We start from the raw sequence: 16365 nt of genomic DNA, 5'->3' as shown, positions 1-16365 counted from the left end.
ATGAAGGGCGTCTGCTAAGAAAATAAACAATGGAATGTTGACTGTTTTATCAACTCTGAAATATTGTGCTGTGCATTAACTCCAACAATAACTATGCTTACCTAAATATTTACCTTGCATGTTGACAGTGATGTGTTTCTAATAAAGCACAGACACTGCTGTGTGTTTTCACAGTCAAAGTTCAAGAACTGTGTGGTATGGCAGAAGGTTCCCACACTCCCATCGTCCACTCCGCTGTTGAACGTTACCTGATGAAATCGTAGGTTGTAAAGTAGATTCATATGTGCTTGAACGAGGCGGTGTCGCAGTCGCTGTTACGCTGTGACCACGAGCACCTAGATGGGCTGTTCCCCATGGGGGCATGCAAGTGTTCATTAGCATTGTGCATTATGGCACAGACTCACCACACGCTCGAGCCAAACTCCACGGCCGAGCACTGCAGCCTGGAGTATCATCACGCACACATGCCAATATATTCACCTTGGCTGTCTGCCCGGGGATAGGCATTGGGACCATGATGCTGCCGTTTGTGTTTTTTTTTTTTGGTGTTGTTGTTTTATTCTTCGGGCTGGTATTTCGCCCAGGGCGGGCTCCGACCTCTGCAGCATTTTGTTCTCAGTGGAGTTGGAGTGGTCAGGGCGCAGCTCATGCCTGATGCCAGTGTAGGCCAGAGGGAGATATCAACGAGCAGAGCTCTGCAGGTGGTGCCAGTGTGGTGGAGAGAGCAACAGTGCTTCATCCCCAATTACATTCACATGCAGCCCAGAAACCACACCAAACCTTTGGGGTCTGAGGCACAGGGAGGATGGGATCACTCGGCAGTTTTACGTGCGCAGAGCCTTGCTCTCACACATCGTCTGTGAGCATGGCTCCACGTACATGCCTGTTAGGCACATGGCTGTTGGCTTTGTGTATTGTTGAGAGTATTGTGTTGAAGTCATAGAGCTTTATGAGCAGCAGCCTGTTCTGCATCCACTCTGTGCTGTGCGGTATGGCTGTTTGCACACACTAGCGTCTGCTCGATACAAGAGTCTTTTTCCCCTCTGCAGCTGCTGTCGGGGTAGTGGACAGGTGGTTGACGTGGTCATGTGACCACACATAATTATCTAGAGGCACAAGTGGTTAACACTCTGGAATGCAGATGTGCCATGACCACTGGCACTGCCCTCCATTGTCATGACGTTATGTTTCCGGAGTGTGCTTGTGTGTTAGTGAGTTGTTAGTGCACGATGCAAGGAAGATGAGGCACTGAATGGAATTGCTGTTTCCTGGATGAATGGTCAGTTGGAGCTGGAGGTCCAAGCCATGCCTACCTTTTCCTCTGAACAATTTAACGAGAGCCGTGGTTTACCCATCTCTGGCAGCCTGATGTGCAACGCTCTCATAACGTTAAGCAACAATGAGAGAACATTGTGTTTTCTGGCGCGGTGCTGGCGTCTCAGACAGACGCCCACCACTGCAGCTGGTTTGCAGCCTCGGCCCCGTCATTCTCCTCGCCGCTCTGGCTGAGTGGCTCTGTCTCTCTGCAGCTCCACGGCTCCTTCCCTCTCAGGATCGCTCTTCTATTTCAGCTCCTTCCCAAGGGCAGCGTCGTACTTCACTCTGGACCTTCTGTTCCGCAGTCCTCCACACCGCAGCCCACACCCATCTCGTTCCCAGCCCTCCCCTGGGCCTCGGCTCCCAGCGGTGGGATCCGGGCGTGCTGTGCCTCTCTCTTCTGAGATGAATGTGCAGGCTGTTAGGAGGGGAATAAGTTCACCGTCAGTAATATCTTTTTCCCCTCTCTGGCTTTTTCACCCTGGAGGCAGGAGCTGGAATTTAGCTGGAAAGTAGGTGAGTCAAGGATGCGAAATGTTTCTGCTGCTGGTGCGATGGTGTGCAGGGATGGACACACCTCACCCATGCAGGGTCTCCCAGGCTGTGTGCACTTCTAGCACTGCCAGTCCTGCATTCTCCGCATGTAACATACAGTTACCATTACACCACGACCTTACGGGTTCACCACACTGGGGAATAGTGTGGTGTAGTAGCAAGGAGCAGGGCACATAACCCAGAGGTTGCCTTTTCCATTGTCCAGGTGGGCCACTCTTGTTGTACCCTTGGGCAAGGTCCTTAATCAAAACTGCCTCAGTAAATTTGCAGCTGTATAAATGGATAGCATAAAAAATTGTAGTCTGTGTCACAGTGAATAAAAGTGTGTGCTTAGAAAATTTAATGTAATGCTCCTACAGCACACTTTTACTAGGCCTGCAGCTGATGCCCCCACCACTGTATGAAATGCAGAAGTTCTGCGTAGGATGCTGCTGGTCAGAGCAGTTTATGTTTTTTTGTCCATATCTTCTTTTGGTTTTTGGGATTTATCTTTTGTATGTATCATATGGATGCTTTCTGTGCAATACTGTTTGGATATTGCTGTAGTCGTGGCACAGTGCTGTTGCGAGCAGGAGTAGCTATTCTGTGTTGAAAAGCTGCTGTATGTTTCCAGAAGAGCTTTTCTGTCAAGGTCAATCATAATCAACAGTCTCCTCCCCTCCACCTCCCTGTCCACACAGCTGAGCAGCATACACACAGGAAACATGTAGGTTTTGTGTTATTTGCTTAAAAGACCACTCTGTAAACATGACCTTTATTGGTTCATCAGTATTTCCCTTGCCCAGCTTGCACATGTGTTTTACCAGTCAGTCCTCATACAGCTCATTTAAGTTTAATATTAATTTAACAAAATAAATTGCCACCGTGTGCTGTGTTACAACATTGAATTGCAGTAGACCCAACCCTCTTAGGAGGAAAAAATGTAATTTTAAAAGGCTAGATTTCATGTGCAGGATTGCAAGTGATTTACATCATTGTCATCAGAAGCTCATCTGTGGTGAACGAGAATATGCAAGCCAGCATTACTTTGTGAATTGTAAAATTTAAGTATTTATCAGGGTACAGTCTCAGTTTTCCTTAAATATCCTCCCAGTGCTGGGTGTGTGGAAGTCATGCTGATCCCAGCGCTTATGTAAATGAATGGATGCTGGGCGTGGGAATGGTGGCAGAGGGCATCCACAAGGACTTGGGGACGTAAAGTCCACAGCGGCAGATCCTCCCAGTGTTCGTCGTGCTCTTAACCCCCTCTCCCAGCATGCAGTTCTCAGCTCATACTCACCCCTGCTTGTAACATTGTGGACAAGAGAGTCGACTCAAAGTGTTTTATGGGTGGGCCTTGAGTGCTGATAGTGAGCCTTTGTATTTTGTTCTGTTTTTTTTTCCTCTATCTCAGCTCTGAGCTGCAGAGGAAGCAGGTTCATTTGAGGGTCATTTTTAATTGCTCTCCCTGCCACATCACTGCGCAGAGGCGCAAAAAATGAGAGCTCAGCATAAAACATTTTTCACCAGGGAACTTTGCATTGAAAGGCTGTTATTTTGTTTCCACTGGTAAGGAATAAGGTAGTGCAATGAGGAGTCATATTAAGAGGTGAGGCGTAGGCACCGTGAATGAATGTCTTTCATGGATCACTTGAAGCAGCTGTGCACATGCTAAGGAGTAGTTCACGTGACATGAGGTTACAATAACCATGCAGATGTATAATATGCAGTGTGTCCTCCCATCCTGCAGGTGGCAGCTCCACAGACAGTGACTGTGCCTTTGAAGGAGACTACGCTGTGCCCCCACTGCCGGTGACAGAAGGCATGCAGCATATCCGCATCATGGAGGGCATGTCTCGCTCACTGCCATCCTCGCCTTTGCTCACACACCAGACCATCAGCATGCGGCTGCAGCCAATGAAGAAGCTCACAGGTAAGGAAGGTTCCTTCCCCTAATACCGCCACTTGTTGGGTCACCGTGGTGAACCCCACGCTCCATGATATCCACCTAGTGATATGCTTCCAGTGCTGGACATCAGATGCGAACAGAGGAAAATGACGTCTGGAAGTGGTTTGCTGTTCCTGCTAAGGATTTGGATCTGAGTACGGATTTGAGTCCAAAATGGGGAAACTGGGGAATTAGGAGTTGTGACCATCAGTGTGTGGTTTGATCCAAATGGTGAATGCCGCTAGATTGGAAAGAAGGAATGGCAACCACGTTTGGCTACTGTACATCCCCATTACCAGTGGCAATGTTACCTGGTAAATTCACCCTGTCACATTGTTTTTTTGATTCCTCTCATGGCTCTGATGGTGGTGCTGTACCTCCCTGCTATGCTTCTGTCTCTCAGGGGGCTGTCATGGAAGGGCACAGTCCAACCCCCCCAGGGTCACTCACAAAGACTGTGTGGTCTAGTGTCCCATTCCCAAGTGGGCTTTACTGTGTGAATAATGTGAGAAACACAGAATGCTGTACATGGACCAAAATGTTAATATGTTACCGCAAATTATATCCAACCACAGTTATCTTAATGTTTCTGAGAATGTGGAATATGGTGTCTCAGTGAGAGATCAGTCCTGTGAAAAAGCTTTTGTGGTATTTAACTATGGGCAGTTTGAATACAATTTCTGACATTTGGCATATTTCAACATTAAATATGCAGATGAGTTGATGGCAATAATGTATTTTAAACAGCAGTACAATACACAATACTGCTTTGTGGCATTAAAGTGCAATCTCAGTTGTGACCACTAGGGTGTGCCAGCATCTCGTTTTCTTTTTCTATCTTAACCCTTTCTCAGCCTCACCCACTGTCTAAAAAGGCCTGGGAGAATGTTTATATAAAGTAGTATGAATGATTTAAATGTAGTAATTGTGCCTCATAAAAGCCCTGTCAGTTGCAAGGCTTGCTGGCGCTGGAAGAGGCTTTGTGTTTGCTTGTGCATGTATGTGCAGAGAGAGGTGGGATTGTTGTTTTGGGAATGACAATTGAATTTCCCTGTAAGCTGATCATATCTAGATGAACTGTTTTCTCCTGAACAGAGCTGACTACCGACAGTGTTTACTCTCGGTGCGTTTCATTTTAAGTGCCCTGTACAAGGACTGTTATCTCATTACAACACACTTCATTCTGAGTACAACTGCAGCACAGTGTTCAATCAGTGGTCAGGTTGCTGTGATCCATGGAAAATGATGCTGATGGTTTATATTGACTTGATAAACAGTTCATTCTTGATTTCAGTCATGGATGGTACAATATGCTTGTTGCATATTTTAGGTTTGGGTCTTGTGATTCAGGAACTCTAAAGAAAGGAATCACGTGGATGTTTGCTCATGGTCCGCTGTTTTCACCAGGAAACGCCAGACTTCAGTGAGCGCAGCACTACACCATTCATGAATGCCTGTTTGTGTATCGCAGTGAATGCAAGCAGCGAGATGCAGGAATTTTGTGGAGACTGTCAGATCTTAGCCCGTCCGCTTTGTAATCACCATCATTGGGCCGGCAGCTTCAGCATTGTACTGAAGAGTTGAAGTTCTGGGTGGCTCACTGCGCTGCCTCCTGCCACAGCTGCAAGCAGACCAGGATGTGACCTTGAGGTGGATTAAACCATTTAATCCAGCCAGTCACATTTCTCCATGAGTGGTGGGAACTCGCGGAGTCGGGCTGGTCTGACACCCCACGTTGACCGCAGTAGTCGGGCCTCTGAACGCTCACGCTCCTGCTCCCTGCAGTTGCCCGTTATGAGCATGCCAGGTCCTGTTCAGGCTGGGCTTGGTGACTGGCTAAGTGAGATTACAATATTGTGTTGCCCATGGGAGAGAGCACACAGGCACAAACGGGATCTTTCAGTTTGTCTTCTGATGATGTGTGTGGTTCGCTCCACTCACCCGCCCCCTCTGAGATCCTTAATTCAGCAGCATCACTTATCCCCATAGGCTCCAGCACTTCCTGTACTCTGACTTTCTCCATCTCTCACTCCCTCTCTACCCCCCCCCCCCCCTCCCCCTGTCTCTCTAACAGATGGAATGAGGAGGCTGCCATCTTCTGATGATCTGTCTCTCTCATTCTCTATCTCCTGTCCTGTTCTCCGTTTCTGTGCCCCTCTCTCTCTCTCTCTCACTCTCTCACTCTTGCACACCGTCTCTCAGGCAGGCTGAACAAGGCGGGTGTCATCGCCCCTTCCACCGTCTCTAGTCTCTTTCCCTGAGTTCCCCCTGTCACACCTGCCTCGCGCTTCATTTCTCTTCTTGTCTCATTCAGGTCCGCCCTTCACACAATGTCCTCTCTCACCTCCACCTTTCATACAGACTCCTCTCTTATCTCTGTCCATCACAGAAGCCCCTCTCTCACCTCCGCCTTTCACACAATCTCCTCTCTCGCTTTCACCCTGCCTACAAACTCCTTTTTCGCCTCCACCCTTCACATAAACTCCTCTCATCTCCACACTGTACAAATACCCCTCTCTCACCGTCATCCTTCATACAAGCTCCTCTCTCACTCACTCATCCCACCAATACAGGGAGGCTGCCATCTCCTGCATCGCTCATTTCAGACTAGTGGCACTGCAGTATTGTACTGACACAGCATTTTCTCATTTACAATCCTCTCCCTCAGGGGAAAGACATCACATATAGTAACATGGTCAAATCTCCTTTTCTCTGAGAAACAATTTCAGTCAATTATGTCACATAATTCACCGACACGACTCCTTGACCTGACTCACTGTCAGGCCAGACACTGCCCAGAAAAAATTCGATTTTAGCAGCAACGTGTTCGCATCACAGAATATGCCAGTGCTTCGCAACATGTGACTTTAGACCACCCACCAGCTGTCTCTTTTCTTCCGTTCCAGTGCTGTTTGTGATTGGCCTCTGGAAGTGAGGGGAAATGGCTGAGCTTATCCTGCTCCCAGGGTCTCAGAAAAATGAAAACAGTGTGAAAGCGGTGACCTTTTTAGGAAATCAATGAGTTTCTGATTTAATCTCCCACTCAGTGAAGGGGGTCCCAGGAGGTCCAAGCTGTTGCTGAATAACCTGCGAAATAGGTTTCTGAGCAGGCTCCAACACAAAGCCATGGGCAAAAGGTGCAGTTTACAGAGCATCATGAGACATGTTGTTTTCATTGATACGTAACAGCAATATTAATTAACTGCAGCTGTGACCTGAAGGGCTGTTTTGTATTTCTTTGTACCAGTGAAGAAACCTAAATTGGTATCTACATTGGATGCAGCTGAACTGAGTGCCTTCCTCAGTTGTGGTCAAGAGAAATGACCAGTGGTCCTCAACCTTTAGCACTAGTTGTGGCTACTGATCATATTTAGGGAATGATACCAGTAAGCAGTAATAACAATAATGATTACACAAATAATAGGCATAGTATGATACAATAGTGTGTTGCATCATCACTCTAGATAGCTCTCATAACAGGTTTATTTTGTCTCTCATACTGCTTGTGACCAAGAGCAGAGACACAACAGTCATGACACATCTGGAGAGTAAAGCTGTTGCTTCAAAGAGGTGTGGGGAAAATTATTTTCATTCAGTGAATTCAATGGGAAATATCCATGTTTAATAAGTGAAACAAATGTCATTTTGAAAAAAATGAGATAGCTTGTTTGTTTTCACTGAGCATATGAAGTATTCTTTTTATTTTTGTTCTTATTTTTTAAACAAAAACTTGTTTAGTAAGGTTGGTCACCACCCCTGTTATTTTGCATATTTTACTGCTGTAAATTTGGCTGCCCCCCCCCCCCCCCCCCTTTTTTTTTTGTAACCATGCACCCCGGTTACATCTTCTGTCTACAAGTGGCAAGAATATGCTGCTCCCCACTTGTTGCAGAGTTTAACTTTATAAACAGATGAAACATGAAATTCGTGTATATTTTCTGCGCTGAAACATTTCAACATCATTTCAACATCTTTCCCTACAAATATACTGCCCTTTTATACTGCCCTTTAATGACAGCAATCAATACAATTACAGCCTCAACTATAAATTTTTATGTAAAGGATTGAAAATTGCGCCTCCCCTTGAAATCCTTGAATGTGTCTGATTCAATTAATTACAGCACTCCTTCTGTTCCCCCACCCCGCACCACACTGTTACAGACATCTTAATAGTCCATCTGAAATGCTCCGCGTTAATTCTTGTGGTTTCCTGAACTGAGAGTAAGGCTCCTTTTCCATCCTGGATGTGAAGCCCAGTTTGTTGCCCTCTGCTTGTGGTTAATGTCAGTAACGAGGCTGGCATTTCATGCGCTGGCTCCCCCCCCCCCGCCGTTTCGCCGGCCCCTGCCCCACGGCCCGCTGCAAATCGCTCTCCAATTACGCGTGGCGCGTCCCGCTCCTCCAGGCCTTGCGCGGTTATTTGTTCCTCGGAATGGAAATGTGACATTTTCGGCAGCGCTGTCACGGGACCCATTCAATGGAAAATGGGGAAGGAGGAAAAAAAGAAGGCGAAACAATGACAAAGGTAACAGAGGAACAACCACGCAAGAATAGATCCATGAGGGGCCACTAGTATGCTGGTTCACTTAATCAAGATGAATTACCAAAGCGGCAGTAATGAAGACAGAATTAGGCTATTTCCTGGGCACCAGTCGATAGTCGGTGTAGACGGGAGGTGTGTTTGGCAGGACACAACAGTCAAATGCTGGTCTTGTCACTTCAGGGAATGTACAGCATTTTGGAAGCATGAGCGCAAGATCATGAATTGAAACCCTCGGGCCAATCCATGCGCGGCGCTTTTCTTCATTTTTTAAGAGCTCTGTTTCAGAACAACAATGACGTTTCAACACAGTGAGAAGAAGCCAGGGACACTGGGGCATAGATAAGTTCAGTGTTTTGTTCTGATTCAGGTTCTAGCCCCAATCGGATCAGACCTGTGCCGGTATCCTCCTATCGACCAGTTGCAAGAAGACAAGCCTCCGTATTAATAGGTGGGCCGAAATGTGTGGAGTAACTACCTTAGTGTATTTCCAGTTTTGAATACTTCAGGGTTTAGACTGAGCCGCCAGAGACTCAAGCACTCTGTCCACGCTTCGTTTCGGCAGTGACTGCTTTCAGAAGCCGCTTCTCTTGCTATACCTGTGGGGACTGCTTAGAAACGAGCTACTTCAGCCACACACAACAGAGAAGAGAGAAAGTGAGGGAGGGAATCTCTCCGAAAAGTGGCTGCTGCTGCCACTGCTGTCACACTAGGGCCAAAGACACGAAAGGTAAAGCAAGGACAGCGTCCCGTACAGGTGCAGCTTTTCTTGCTATACCTGTGGGGACTGCTTAGAAAGGAGCTACTTCAGATACATACAACAGAGAAGAGAGAGGGAATCTCTCCGAAACACAGCAGGTAAAACAAGGACACGCCCCGCGGCTGGCACGCATGCGATCATCTTGTGCACAGCAATTATGCACCTCAGTCACACAGCAGGTGACCGACCAGCTCCTGTGAAGCCTCACCCCTCTTTGGACTTCCAGTGCTTTGCTTTCTTCCGCTCAGAGTCCTGGCCGTAAACAGAGAGTGTCCCTTTAATAATGCCTTCCTTTATTTTTTACCCCCCCCCCCCCCTTTTTTCATACCCACCCTCTGCTCTCCTCCCTCTCTCCTCTGCGGTTGCCATGACAACAGCAGCACTGCACCATTCATCCGCTCCAGACCTGGGCTCCAACTCTCGCAGACGCTTCCACTGTACAGCTTCTCTCTCTCTCTCTCTCTCTCTCTCTCCCTCTCTCTCTCTCTCACACACATGCATACACACACCCTCACCCACACGCACAGAGACACACACACACACACACACACACATACCCACGCGCGCACGCACACATGCGTAGGAACACACACACATAAGGGGGAATAATAGCGAAAGAGAGGGGGAAGACCCGGGGAATCTGCACCCCACGGCACCCCTTCACCTCCTCCTCGGCAGCCAGGAACCCGACAAGTGCAAAAACCGGCCAGAAGATGTCACCTCCGCGTCCCTCTCTCCCCGGTGACACAGTGACTGCTGCCTGGGTGCCCTCCTCCTTTTCCTCCTCCTCCTCCTCCTCGATCAGCGCTGCCATATCTGGCTCTCTCCGCATAATTTAAAGACACAGATACGCAGAAAGCGGCTGCTGAAACGGCGGGAGGCTCAGTCTCCAAGAGCAACCCTCTGCAGGCTCTCCTTTCCCTCTTTCTCCCCGGTCTGCTTGCCACGTGCTGGCTAGGGCTTCTTTGATGAACTGGTCACCGTTCGGGGCAGAAGAACTGCTCGTGTCGCTGGATGGGGAAGGGGGAGAGCTGGTGCCTTACTCCAGCCTGGCAGAATGCGGGATCTGGTTTGAGAACGGTGAGCCCCTCCGCCCCCTCCGCCTCTATCTGTCCTGTACCTGCTGTCTGGTTCGTCTCTGCTGCCTCTGCTGCTGCCCTGCGCCGCACTCTGTAGCTGTGGCCTGCCCCGCTGGGGGCCGTCGTTCAGGGGACAGCACTGAGCAAGCTGCGTGAGGGCTGAGGACCGGTTCTGACCCGCTTGGCTAACGCTTGAGCGCCAGTGGCTTCCCCAAAGCACGGCAGTTTGTCTGCGGGATGGAGAGCTTTTTTATCTGTGGTCCGAAAGGAGTCCGTAAAGGCCTGGTTGCATTAGTAGGTTGTGACAGACAGCGGTAGAGTGACATGTTCGCGAGAGAGCTCGAGGAAGACAACAAAACAGGGCAGTGAGCTTCAGGCTGAGGTGTTTTGTGTTTTTTTGCTCTGGATTGCATGTGCTAAACGTGTCTGTTTCCGCGCGCTGGTGTGGGCGAGGATTGTACCGATCTCCCCTCGTGCACGTGTGAAAATGTGTGTTTGTGTGCGCGTGTTTGTATCTGTGTGCATTTCTGTTTACGGGTGGGCATAATGTTCACGTGCATAGACTTGAACCCCCCCACGCCCCACCTCTCGGTGGATTTTGCACATGTAACCGGAGAGACGTGTCCTTGTGTACGGTGTCTTATTTCAGCTTCCTGTCCACGGTTGCTCTCTCGGGGGAAAACTACTGTAAAAATAGCAGAAGGTGTCTAGAGTCGTGGGGAGGGGGAGCTTATGTGAAAACACACAATACTGTCAGAGGCTGCAGCTCTCAGATGAATGGGCTGAGAAAGGACGCTGCTTCAGTTTGCACTGGTTACAGCTTTGCTACCTGAAAGCTGCTTCAACGAGGCATTTCGTCAGCTGTCGCTCACAGCATTAGAGTGGGAAAAAAAAAAACAAACCATCATTCTCTGATTTGTCCTAATTGCAATGCACTGTCAATTGTCAGCGTGTCACGTATGCGTTCTTAATCAGTGTTGAAATAATCGTTGGGGGTGCTGCTGAGAAGGAATTGTGCTGTGAGCGTATGCCTGATAGTAGCGCAGAGCTCCCATTTGTAAGTGTTTTCTAAGCTGATCCGGGAGGTGCAGCTCTTTACAAAGGTGCATTAGGGTCACCTGTTGCCAGACACCTCCTGGAATCACCGTGACGCAACCTCCGCGACCCAATATTTTGGCCATCCTCCTCTGTCAAAAAGCAGATTTCCATTTCCCTTATTTTGTAAGCTTTAAAAGTAACAAATTAAATACTGATCAGCACCAGAATTAAATAAATGGATTTTTGTGTTATATTTCACTAACAAATAAATCAGTTTTCCTGTAATTGAATTGCATCACTATATAAATTGCATGAAATTGAATAAAATAATAGGTTTTTGCAAATAAATAAAACATTACATTAAATCAAATTAGGAACAAAACATGCAAATCTACATATAGGTAGAAAGCATTCATTTGCTGGTACATTTGAGCAGGGGCACCATTACCTCCCTTTATTAAAGCTTAAATGGGCTTGATTCCCCACGTTTCAGCAGGTCATTGCGTCATCGTCAGCTTCAAGGAAACAAGAGGATAGTGGCTCCATGGCGATTTAATTAGTTTACAGATGTCATTTTGGGCACTTTACAAAACAGCCTCTAATGAAGGTCAAAGACCTGGCCTAGCTATTAGACAAAGTGGACAGTTTATTGATCAGTCAGAGGGTTGGGTTAAACAACAATGTGGTAGCTCACCTGTGGTACCGCTTCATATGCCTTATTCATTTGCAGGTATAACAGGCAGTCTTTTCACTGTAATCATACTGCTTGATTGAACTAGGTGATTAAACTAGCTTTAATTTCATTCATTCAGGTCTTCCACTCGTAGTTAATGTAGCCAAATGTCTTAGGTAATGATTTGCTCAAAATCACTGCTGACGAATCAAATAATTATTGTTAAATTGCTGCCCAAATAATGCTTTCTGGCACAAATCATGTGCTCCCCACGTCCGCAGCAGCAGCGGGAAATTTGGGTCTCTCATTGGCTGATGTAGAGGACATCAAGAGGATTAAAACTTAAAACTCAAAACTCAAGTAAATGAAAGAAAAGCAGAAGTTTAACAACAGATTCTTTCACATATCGATTTATTCATCGAGATCACATATCGATTATATTGATCGTTTGAATTTCTTTTTGGGAGTATTTTGATTTGATTTGAGATTATATTTTTTCATCAATTCATCATTGTTTCAGCTGAATTTATAGCAGTAATTAATTGAAATTATTTCATGCTAGTATTGATTATTCAGGTGGTATTACCTAGGCATCTCACTAGATATGACAAGCCACAATAATAAACATGCATGAAAGGAGTAAATGTAACGTTTTGCAAAGCTGCAACACCATTTGTATGAGTTTGATTGGCTTTTCTGCTGCAGCAGTAGATGATTGTTGTTGTAATGCTGATTTGCAGACAGGCAGTGTGTCTTTTCGTAGCGTGCGCTGTGCGGCCTGCTCTGCAGAGAGATTGGTGTGGTAGGCGCGTCTTCGGGGACACTTACTTCTGTGTAGGCCAGGTGCTGTTGTGAATTTACATGTGAATTTACATGTGTGGATATACAATTTACACGGTGTAGAGAGATTAATACTGTTGCCAGTGTGGCTTTTCTGTTTGTCTGTGTGCACACAGTTCTAGTCGCAAGCGTAAAACAGGGTCTCAGTGCATTTTCAGTCGTCCTACCTGCCGGTTTTAGAACAATCTGTTAGCTACGGATTGGCACTGTGGTGTTTACTGTATTCCCTCCTTGGCTGAAGCAGGCCTCTGAACAGAGATCTGTGAGGAGAATTTATCCTGGGTGTGAGGTTAAGCTGTGACCTTGTCCCGGGCGTCAGTTACCCGTCTTCATGGCCTGACACATACCCTCTCTGAGCCTGGCTCCGCCCATCACCCTAGCGATGAGTGAGACGTCCTCCTCTCTGCTGCTAAACCCCTCCATCAGTCAGCTAGCAGCAGACACTCTCGGCATTAAAACCTGGAATTCAGTCAAAGAGCTGCAGCGGAGGAGCTGCCGACGGGGCCTAAAAGAAGTGTGGTCTTCCTTGTGATGTCATTAAACTGACTGCCAGGCCTAGAGTTCCTCTCCCAAAGGCCACAGACTGTGATAGAAAAATGTAGATGTGCATGTTGGTAAGACTAGAGCCATTTAGTCTCTTTGTAATTCTATAACATTTAGACTGTCGCAGTGCTGGCCTGACCTTCCATGGTAACGATTGACAACCATTAAAGCCTGTGAAGCTTATACAGAAGCTTTGTGAGTCTCCGGTCTTTGAGGGCACACACTGCAGTCACCTTTCAGTTAGTAAGAAACCAGCACAGCGAGGGTAGTTGAGAGACATACGATTCATTCTCATCAGATAAATTACATTGAGGATCAGAGGGGCACGTCACCACCCCTGTGTCCCAGCTGCGGAGTCAGGGGTTCTGGGACCCAGGTGAAGACAGGGCCTCCTGCTGCGGTGCAGATTGTTCCAGAAAAGCAGGAGCCAGAAGCCTGCAGTGCGCTATTAATAGTCTCGATAATTACTTGTTTGCAAAACACAGAAGCGGGATTACCATAGGATACACCACTACCTCTAGGCCCCTGGCAAGCGCTGACGTTTCAAAGCTGAGCAAACCTTGTGTATGAAGTAAACACAAGCCAGGGTCTGCGTGTGTGCTGTTGGGGCTATTACAGGCTTCACAGTCCACTGCACAACATGGCCATAATCCCACTGTCAACAAGACTGATGAATTGCATTATACAGACCCGGGTCTCACCTCATAACACCTTTGTGTGTAATTGCTCTGCAACGGACATAGATGTAGACAAATAATAGGTTTTTAATGGGGTGTTAGATGTACTTGATATTACAGCTAAGCCCTGGGCAGTTAGTGGATATGAGTTTGTATTCACAATTACAGAAATGTGGTGAGAGCATTACTGCATATGTGAGCTGTGCATGGTGGTGGCAATTACTGGGTGCGGTCACCATCTCTCTGTCCGGGATAATGTAACTATAACCACAATCACTTGCATTATTGCAGCTACATCAGAAATTCCCCAGAGGGAATAGGATTTTCTTTTCTTATATCAAACTCTTCTGCTGAAAATAGACCTTTGTTATAGTAGTTGTTTCAAAGTAAGTTCAGTCTGTTGTCTGCATGGCTTTATGTTTAGCTCAAATCACTTTGCCTTTGGTAAGGTAATATGATAGCGTGTCATTTTAAGACAGCCAGGGCAGGTTGCCCTGAAGCAATGTCACTTTTGGCCTTGAGGAGTGATTGAGAGTGAGGCGGGGCTGAAAGGGGATGCTGTTTGGGAAAGACAGAGGAGCTCCAGAGGGGGTGTGGAGGTATTCTTAGCAGCCAGTCCAATGGCAGTGCAGGGCAGTGGGGGGTCAGAGGTCAAGGCAGTCCTATGGCGGGGCGTTGCATTGGAGGTGGGCGTGTGATTGACTGGAGCAGATCATTGCTGTCACAGCAGAGGAGAGCAGCATGCCACACGCTGTAAATAAACACAACTGGGTTAAGACAGGGCCAAGGCTGAGGCAGCCTGGGCATTTTTTTAGCCCTGTGCTACAGCCCCATTGGTAAATAAAGGAATGCCTGTACATAACCTCAGCTTTAAGCAGGGAGTTGCATGACATTCTCTTGACAAAAGATAAGTTCAGACTTTTCTAGCTGATGGCTGGAGAAAGCAATGTTCAAAGCAATGCTCCCTATACATTATTGAGTTTGCACTGACAAGCATATACCAAACACCCACGCCACCAGACTGACCTGCATTGCTGATGCCTGAGGCGAGGCTTTCTCAGGCCAGAACAGGAGGAGGTGGAGGATATCGAAGGCCACGTCCAGGCAGCTGCCTCAATAGCTGAGTCATGCACTGGAGGTCCTGCATGAGTGCAATCCTTGCATTGTGGGCAGTCAGCTCAGAGCTTAACATTAACACAGTGCCTGGACTTGCACCAAACATGGTGGACAACCCTTGAACAGCTTTCCTTCCAAAGTCGGCCAGGTGCCCTGGGATTCTTTTCACTTCAAGCAACAGGGCCAGTTTGCCCATACCTGATCCTAACAAACGCACCAGATGTAAGCTTGAAGTGACCTGACTAGATGTGGCATGTGCTGGCATTTACACAGTAGATGTGATGACCCTAGAGCTGATTCTACCATTGAAAGAACCTGCAGGTAAAGGAATGTGTGACTAATGTCACGCAGCTGGTTTAAAGGACTGAAGCAGCCCAGCACTGCCAGTGTGAACAGGCCAGGTCTGGAGCAGGAGAGGAGTCCGCGGTGGATCACGGGCTGTGTGAGTGGAAAGGCAGCAGCTGCTGTCCAGGGCAGGGGATGGGAGCAAACTTCAGATGCGCTGCCGTCTTAACTTCAGTCGCTTGAGTGCCTCAATGGAAGATGTCGTGGAAGTCTCCCAGGACTTGGTCCAAGCTATGCAAACAGGCAGTGACAGTATGTTTGTGTGCTGCTGTGCGTCCACACGCATCTCCTCCTGGCAAACACTGCTGCACTCGTGAGGACAGGTCAAACAAGCCTGGCCTGGAAGGGCTGGCACGGGTGGCATTCGCGCACACCGTTGGCCGCATGAAAGGAGAATGACGACCTGCCGCTTCCATTCTCCCACGTTGCCATGGTGATCAGAACCCATCACCTCATCTCTGGCAGCTGTTGTTCAATGGTGGCACAGCAGCGCAGCCCTCTCCCCACCTCACTTCTGTGAGTCTGTTTTGTTTTTGCTAAATCTGCAAAGAAAAGATTCAGCAATGGTCCTTATTTTTGCTGCCTTTGATCTCCCAGCAGTACACTGCATTGGCTGAAGCATGTGTGAGAGGCAGTGCAGATGTAGCACTAAGAACTGGTAAATAACTCATACATGATAATGATCTGTGCATAAATGTAACAGAAGGCAGATTCAGTGCTGCCTCAGAATCCAAGTTTCAGCAGAGGCCTGAAAGGCAGAAGGACACCTGTTGAGATGCAAACTGTAGCGTGTCTGTCCAGGCCCGGCTGGAGCAGTGCAGAGTCAGGTCTGTCTCACCTGGAATCAAGAACATCTCACCTTGTAGTCCAGAGGACAGGTACTCCAACAACCACTACATGCTGGTGCTTTCTGCCGTTTGTGTGTGTGTGTGTGTGTGCGTTTACAACAGCACAC

General features: G+C 47.6%; 1 protein-coding gene across 8 annotated transcripts in view; it reads left to right on the top strand.

Moving 5' to 3' along the window:
- tanc2b (tetratricopeptide repeat, ankyrin repeat and coiled-coil containing 2b) overlaps window positions 1-16365 on the top strand; it is a 172129-nt gene that overhangs the window by 101139 nt on the left and 54625 nt on the right. For 6 of the 8 annotated variants that reach the window (XM_036521352.1, XM_036521361.1, XM_036521343.1 and 3 more), the window contains one exon: window positions 3602-3784. In XM_036521352.1, the coding sequence (XP_036377245.1) occupies window positions 3602-3784 (183 nt within the window). Of the gene's footprint in view, window positions 1-3601; window positions 3785-9680; window positions 10180-16365 lie in introns of those variants that run through there. The other 2 variants (XM_036521387.1, XM_036521370.1) reach the window with 1 other exon arrangement.

This window comes from Megalops cyprinoides, chromosome 1 (assembly GCF_013368585.1).
Source record: "Megalops cyprinoides isolate fMegCyp1 chromosome 1, fMegCyp1.pri, whole genome shotgun sequence".
NCBI lineage: Eukaryota > Metazoa > Chordata > Actinopteri > Elopiformes > Megalopidae > Megalops > Megalops cyprinoides.
The sequence above is the reverse complement of the archived record's forward strand: the minus strand, read 5'-3'. Positions and strand labels throughout refer to the sequence as shown.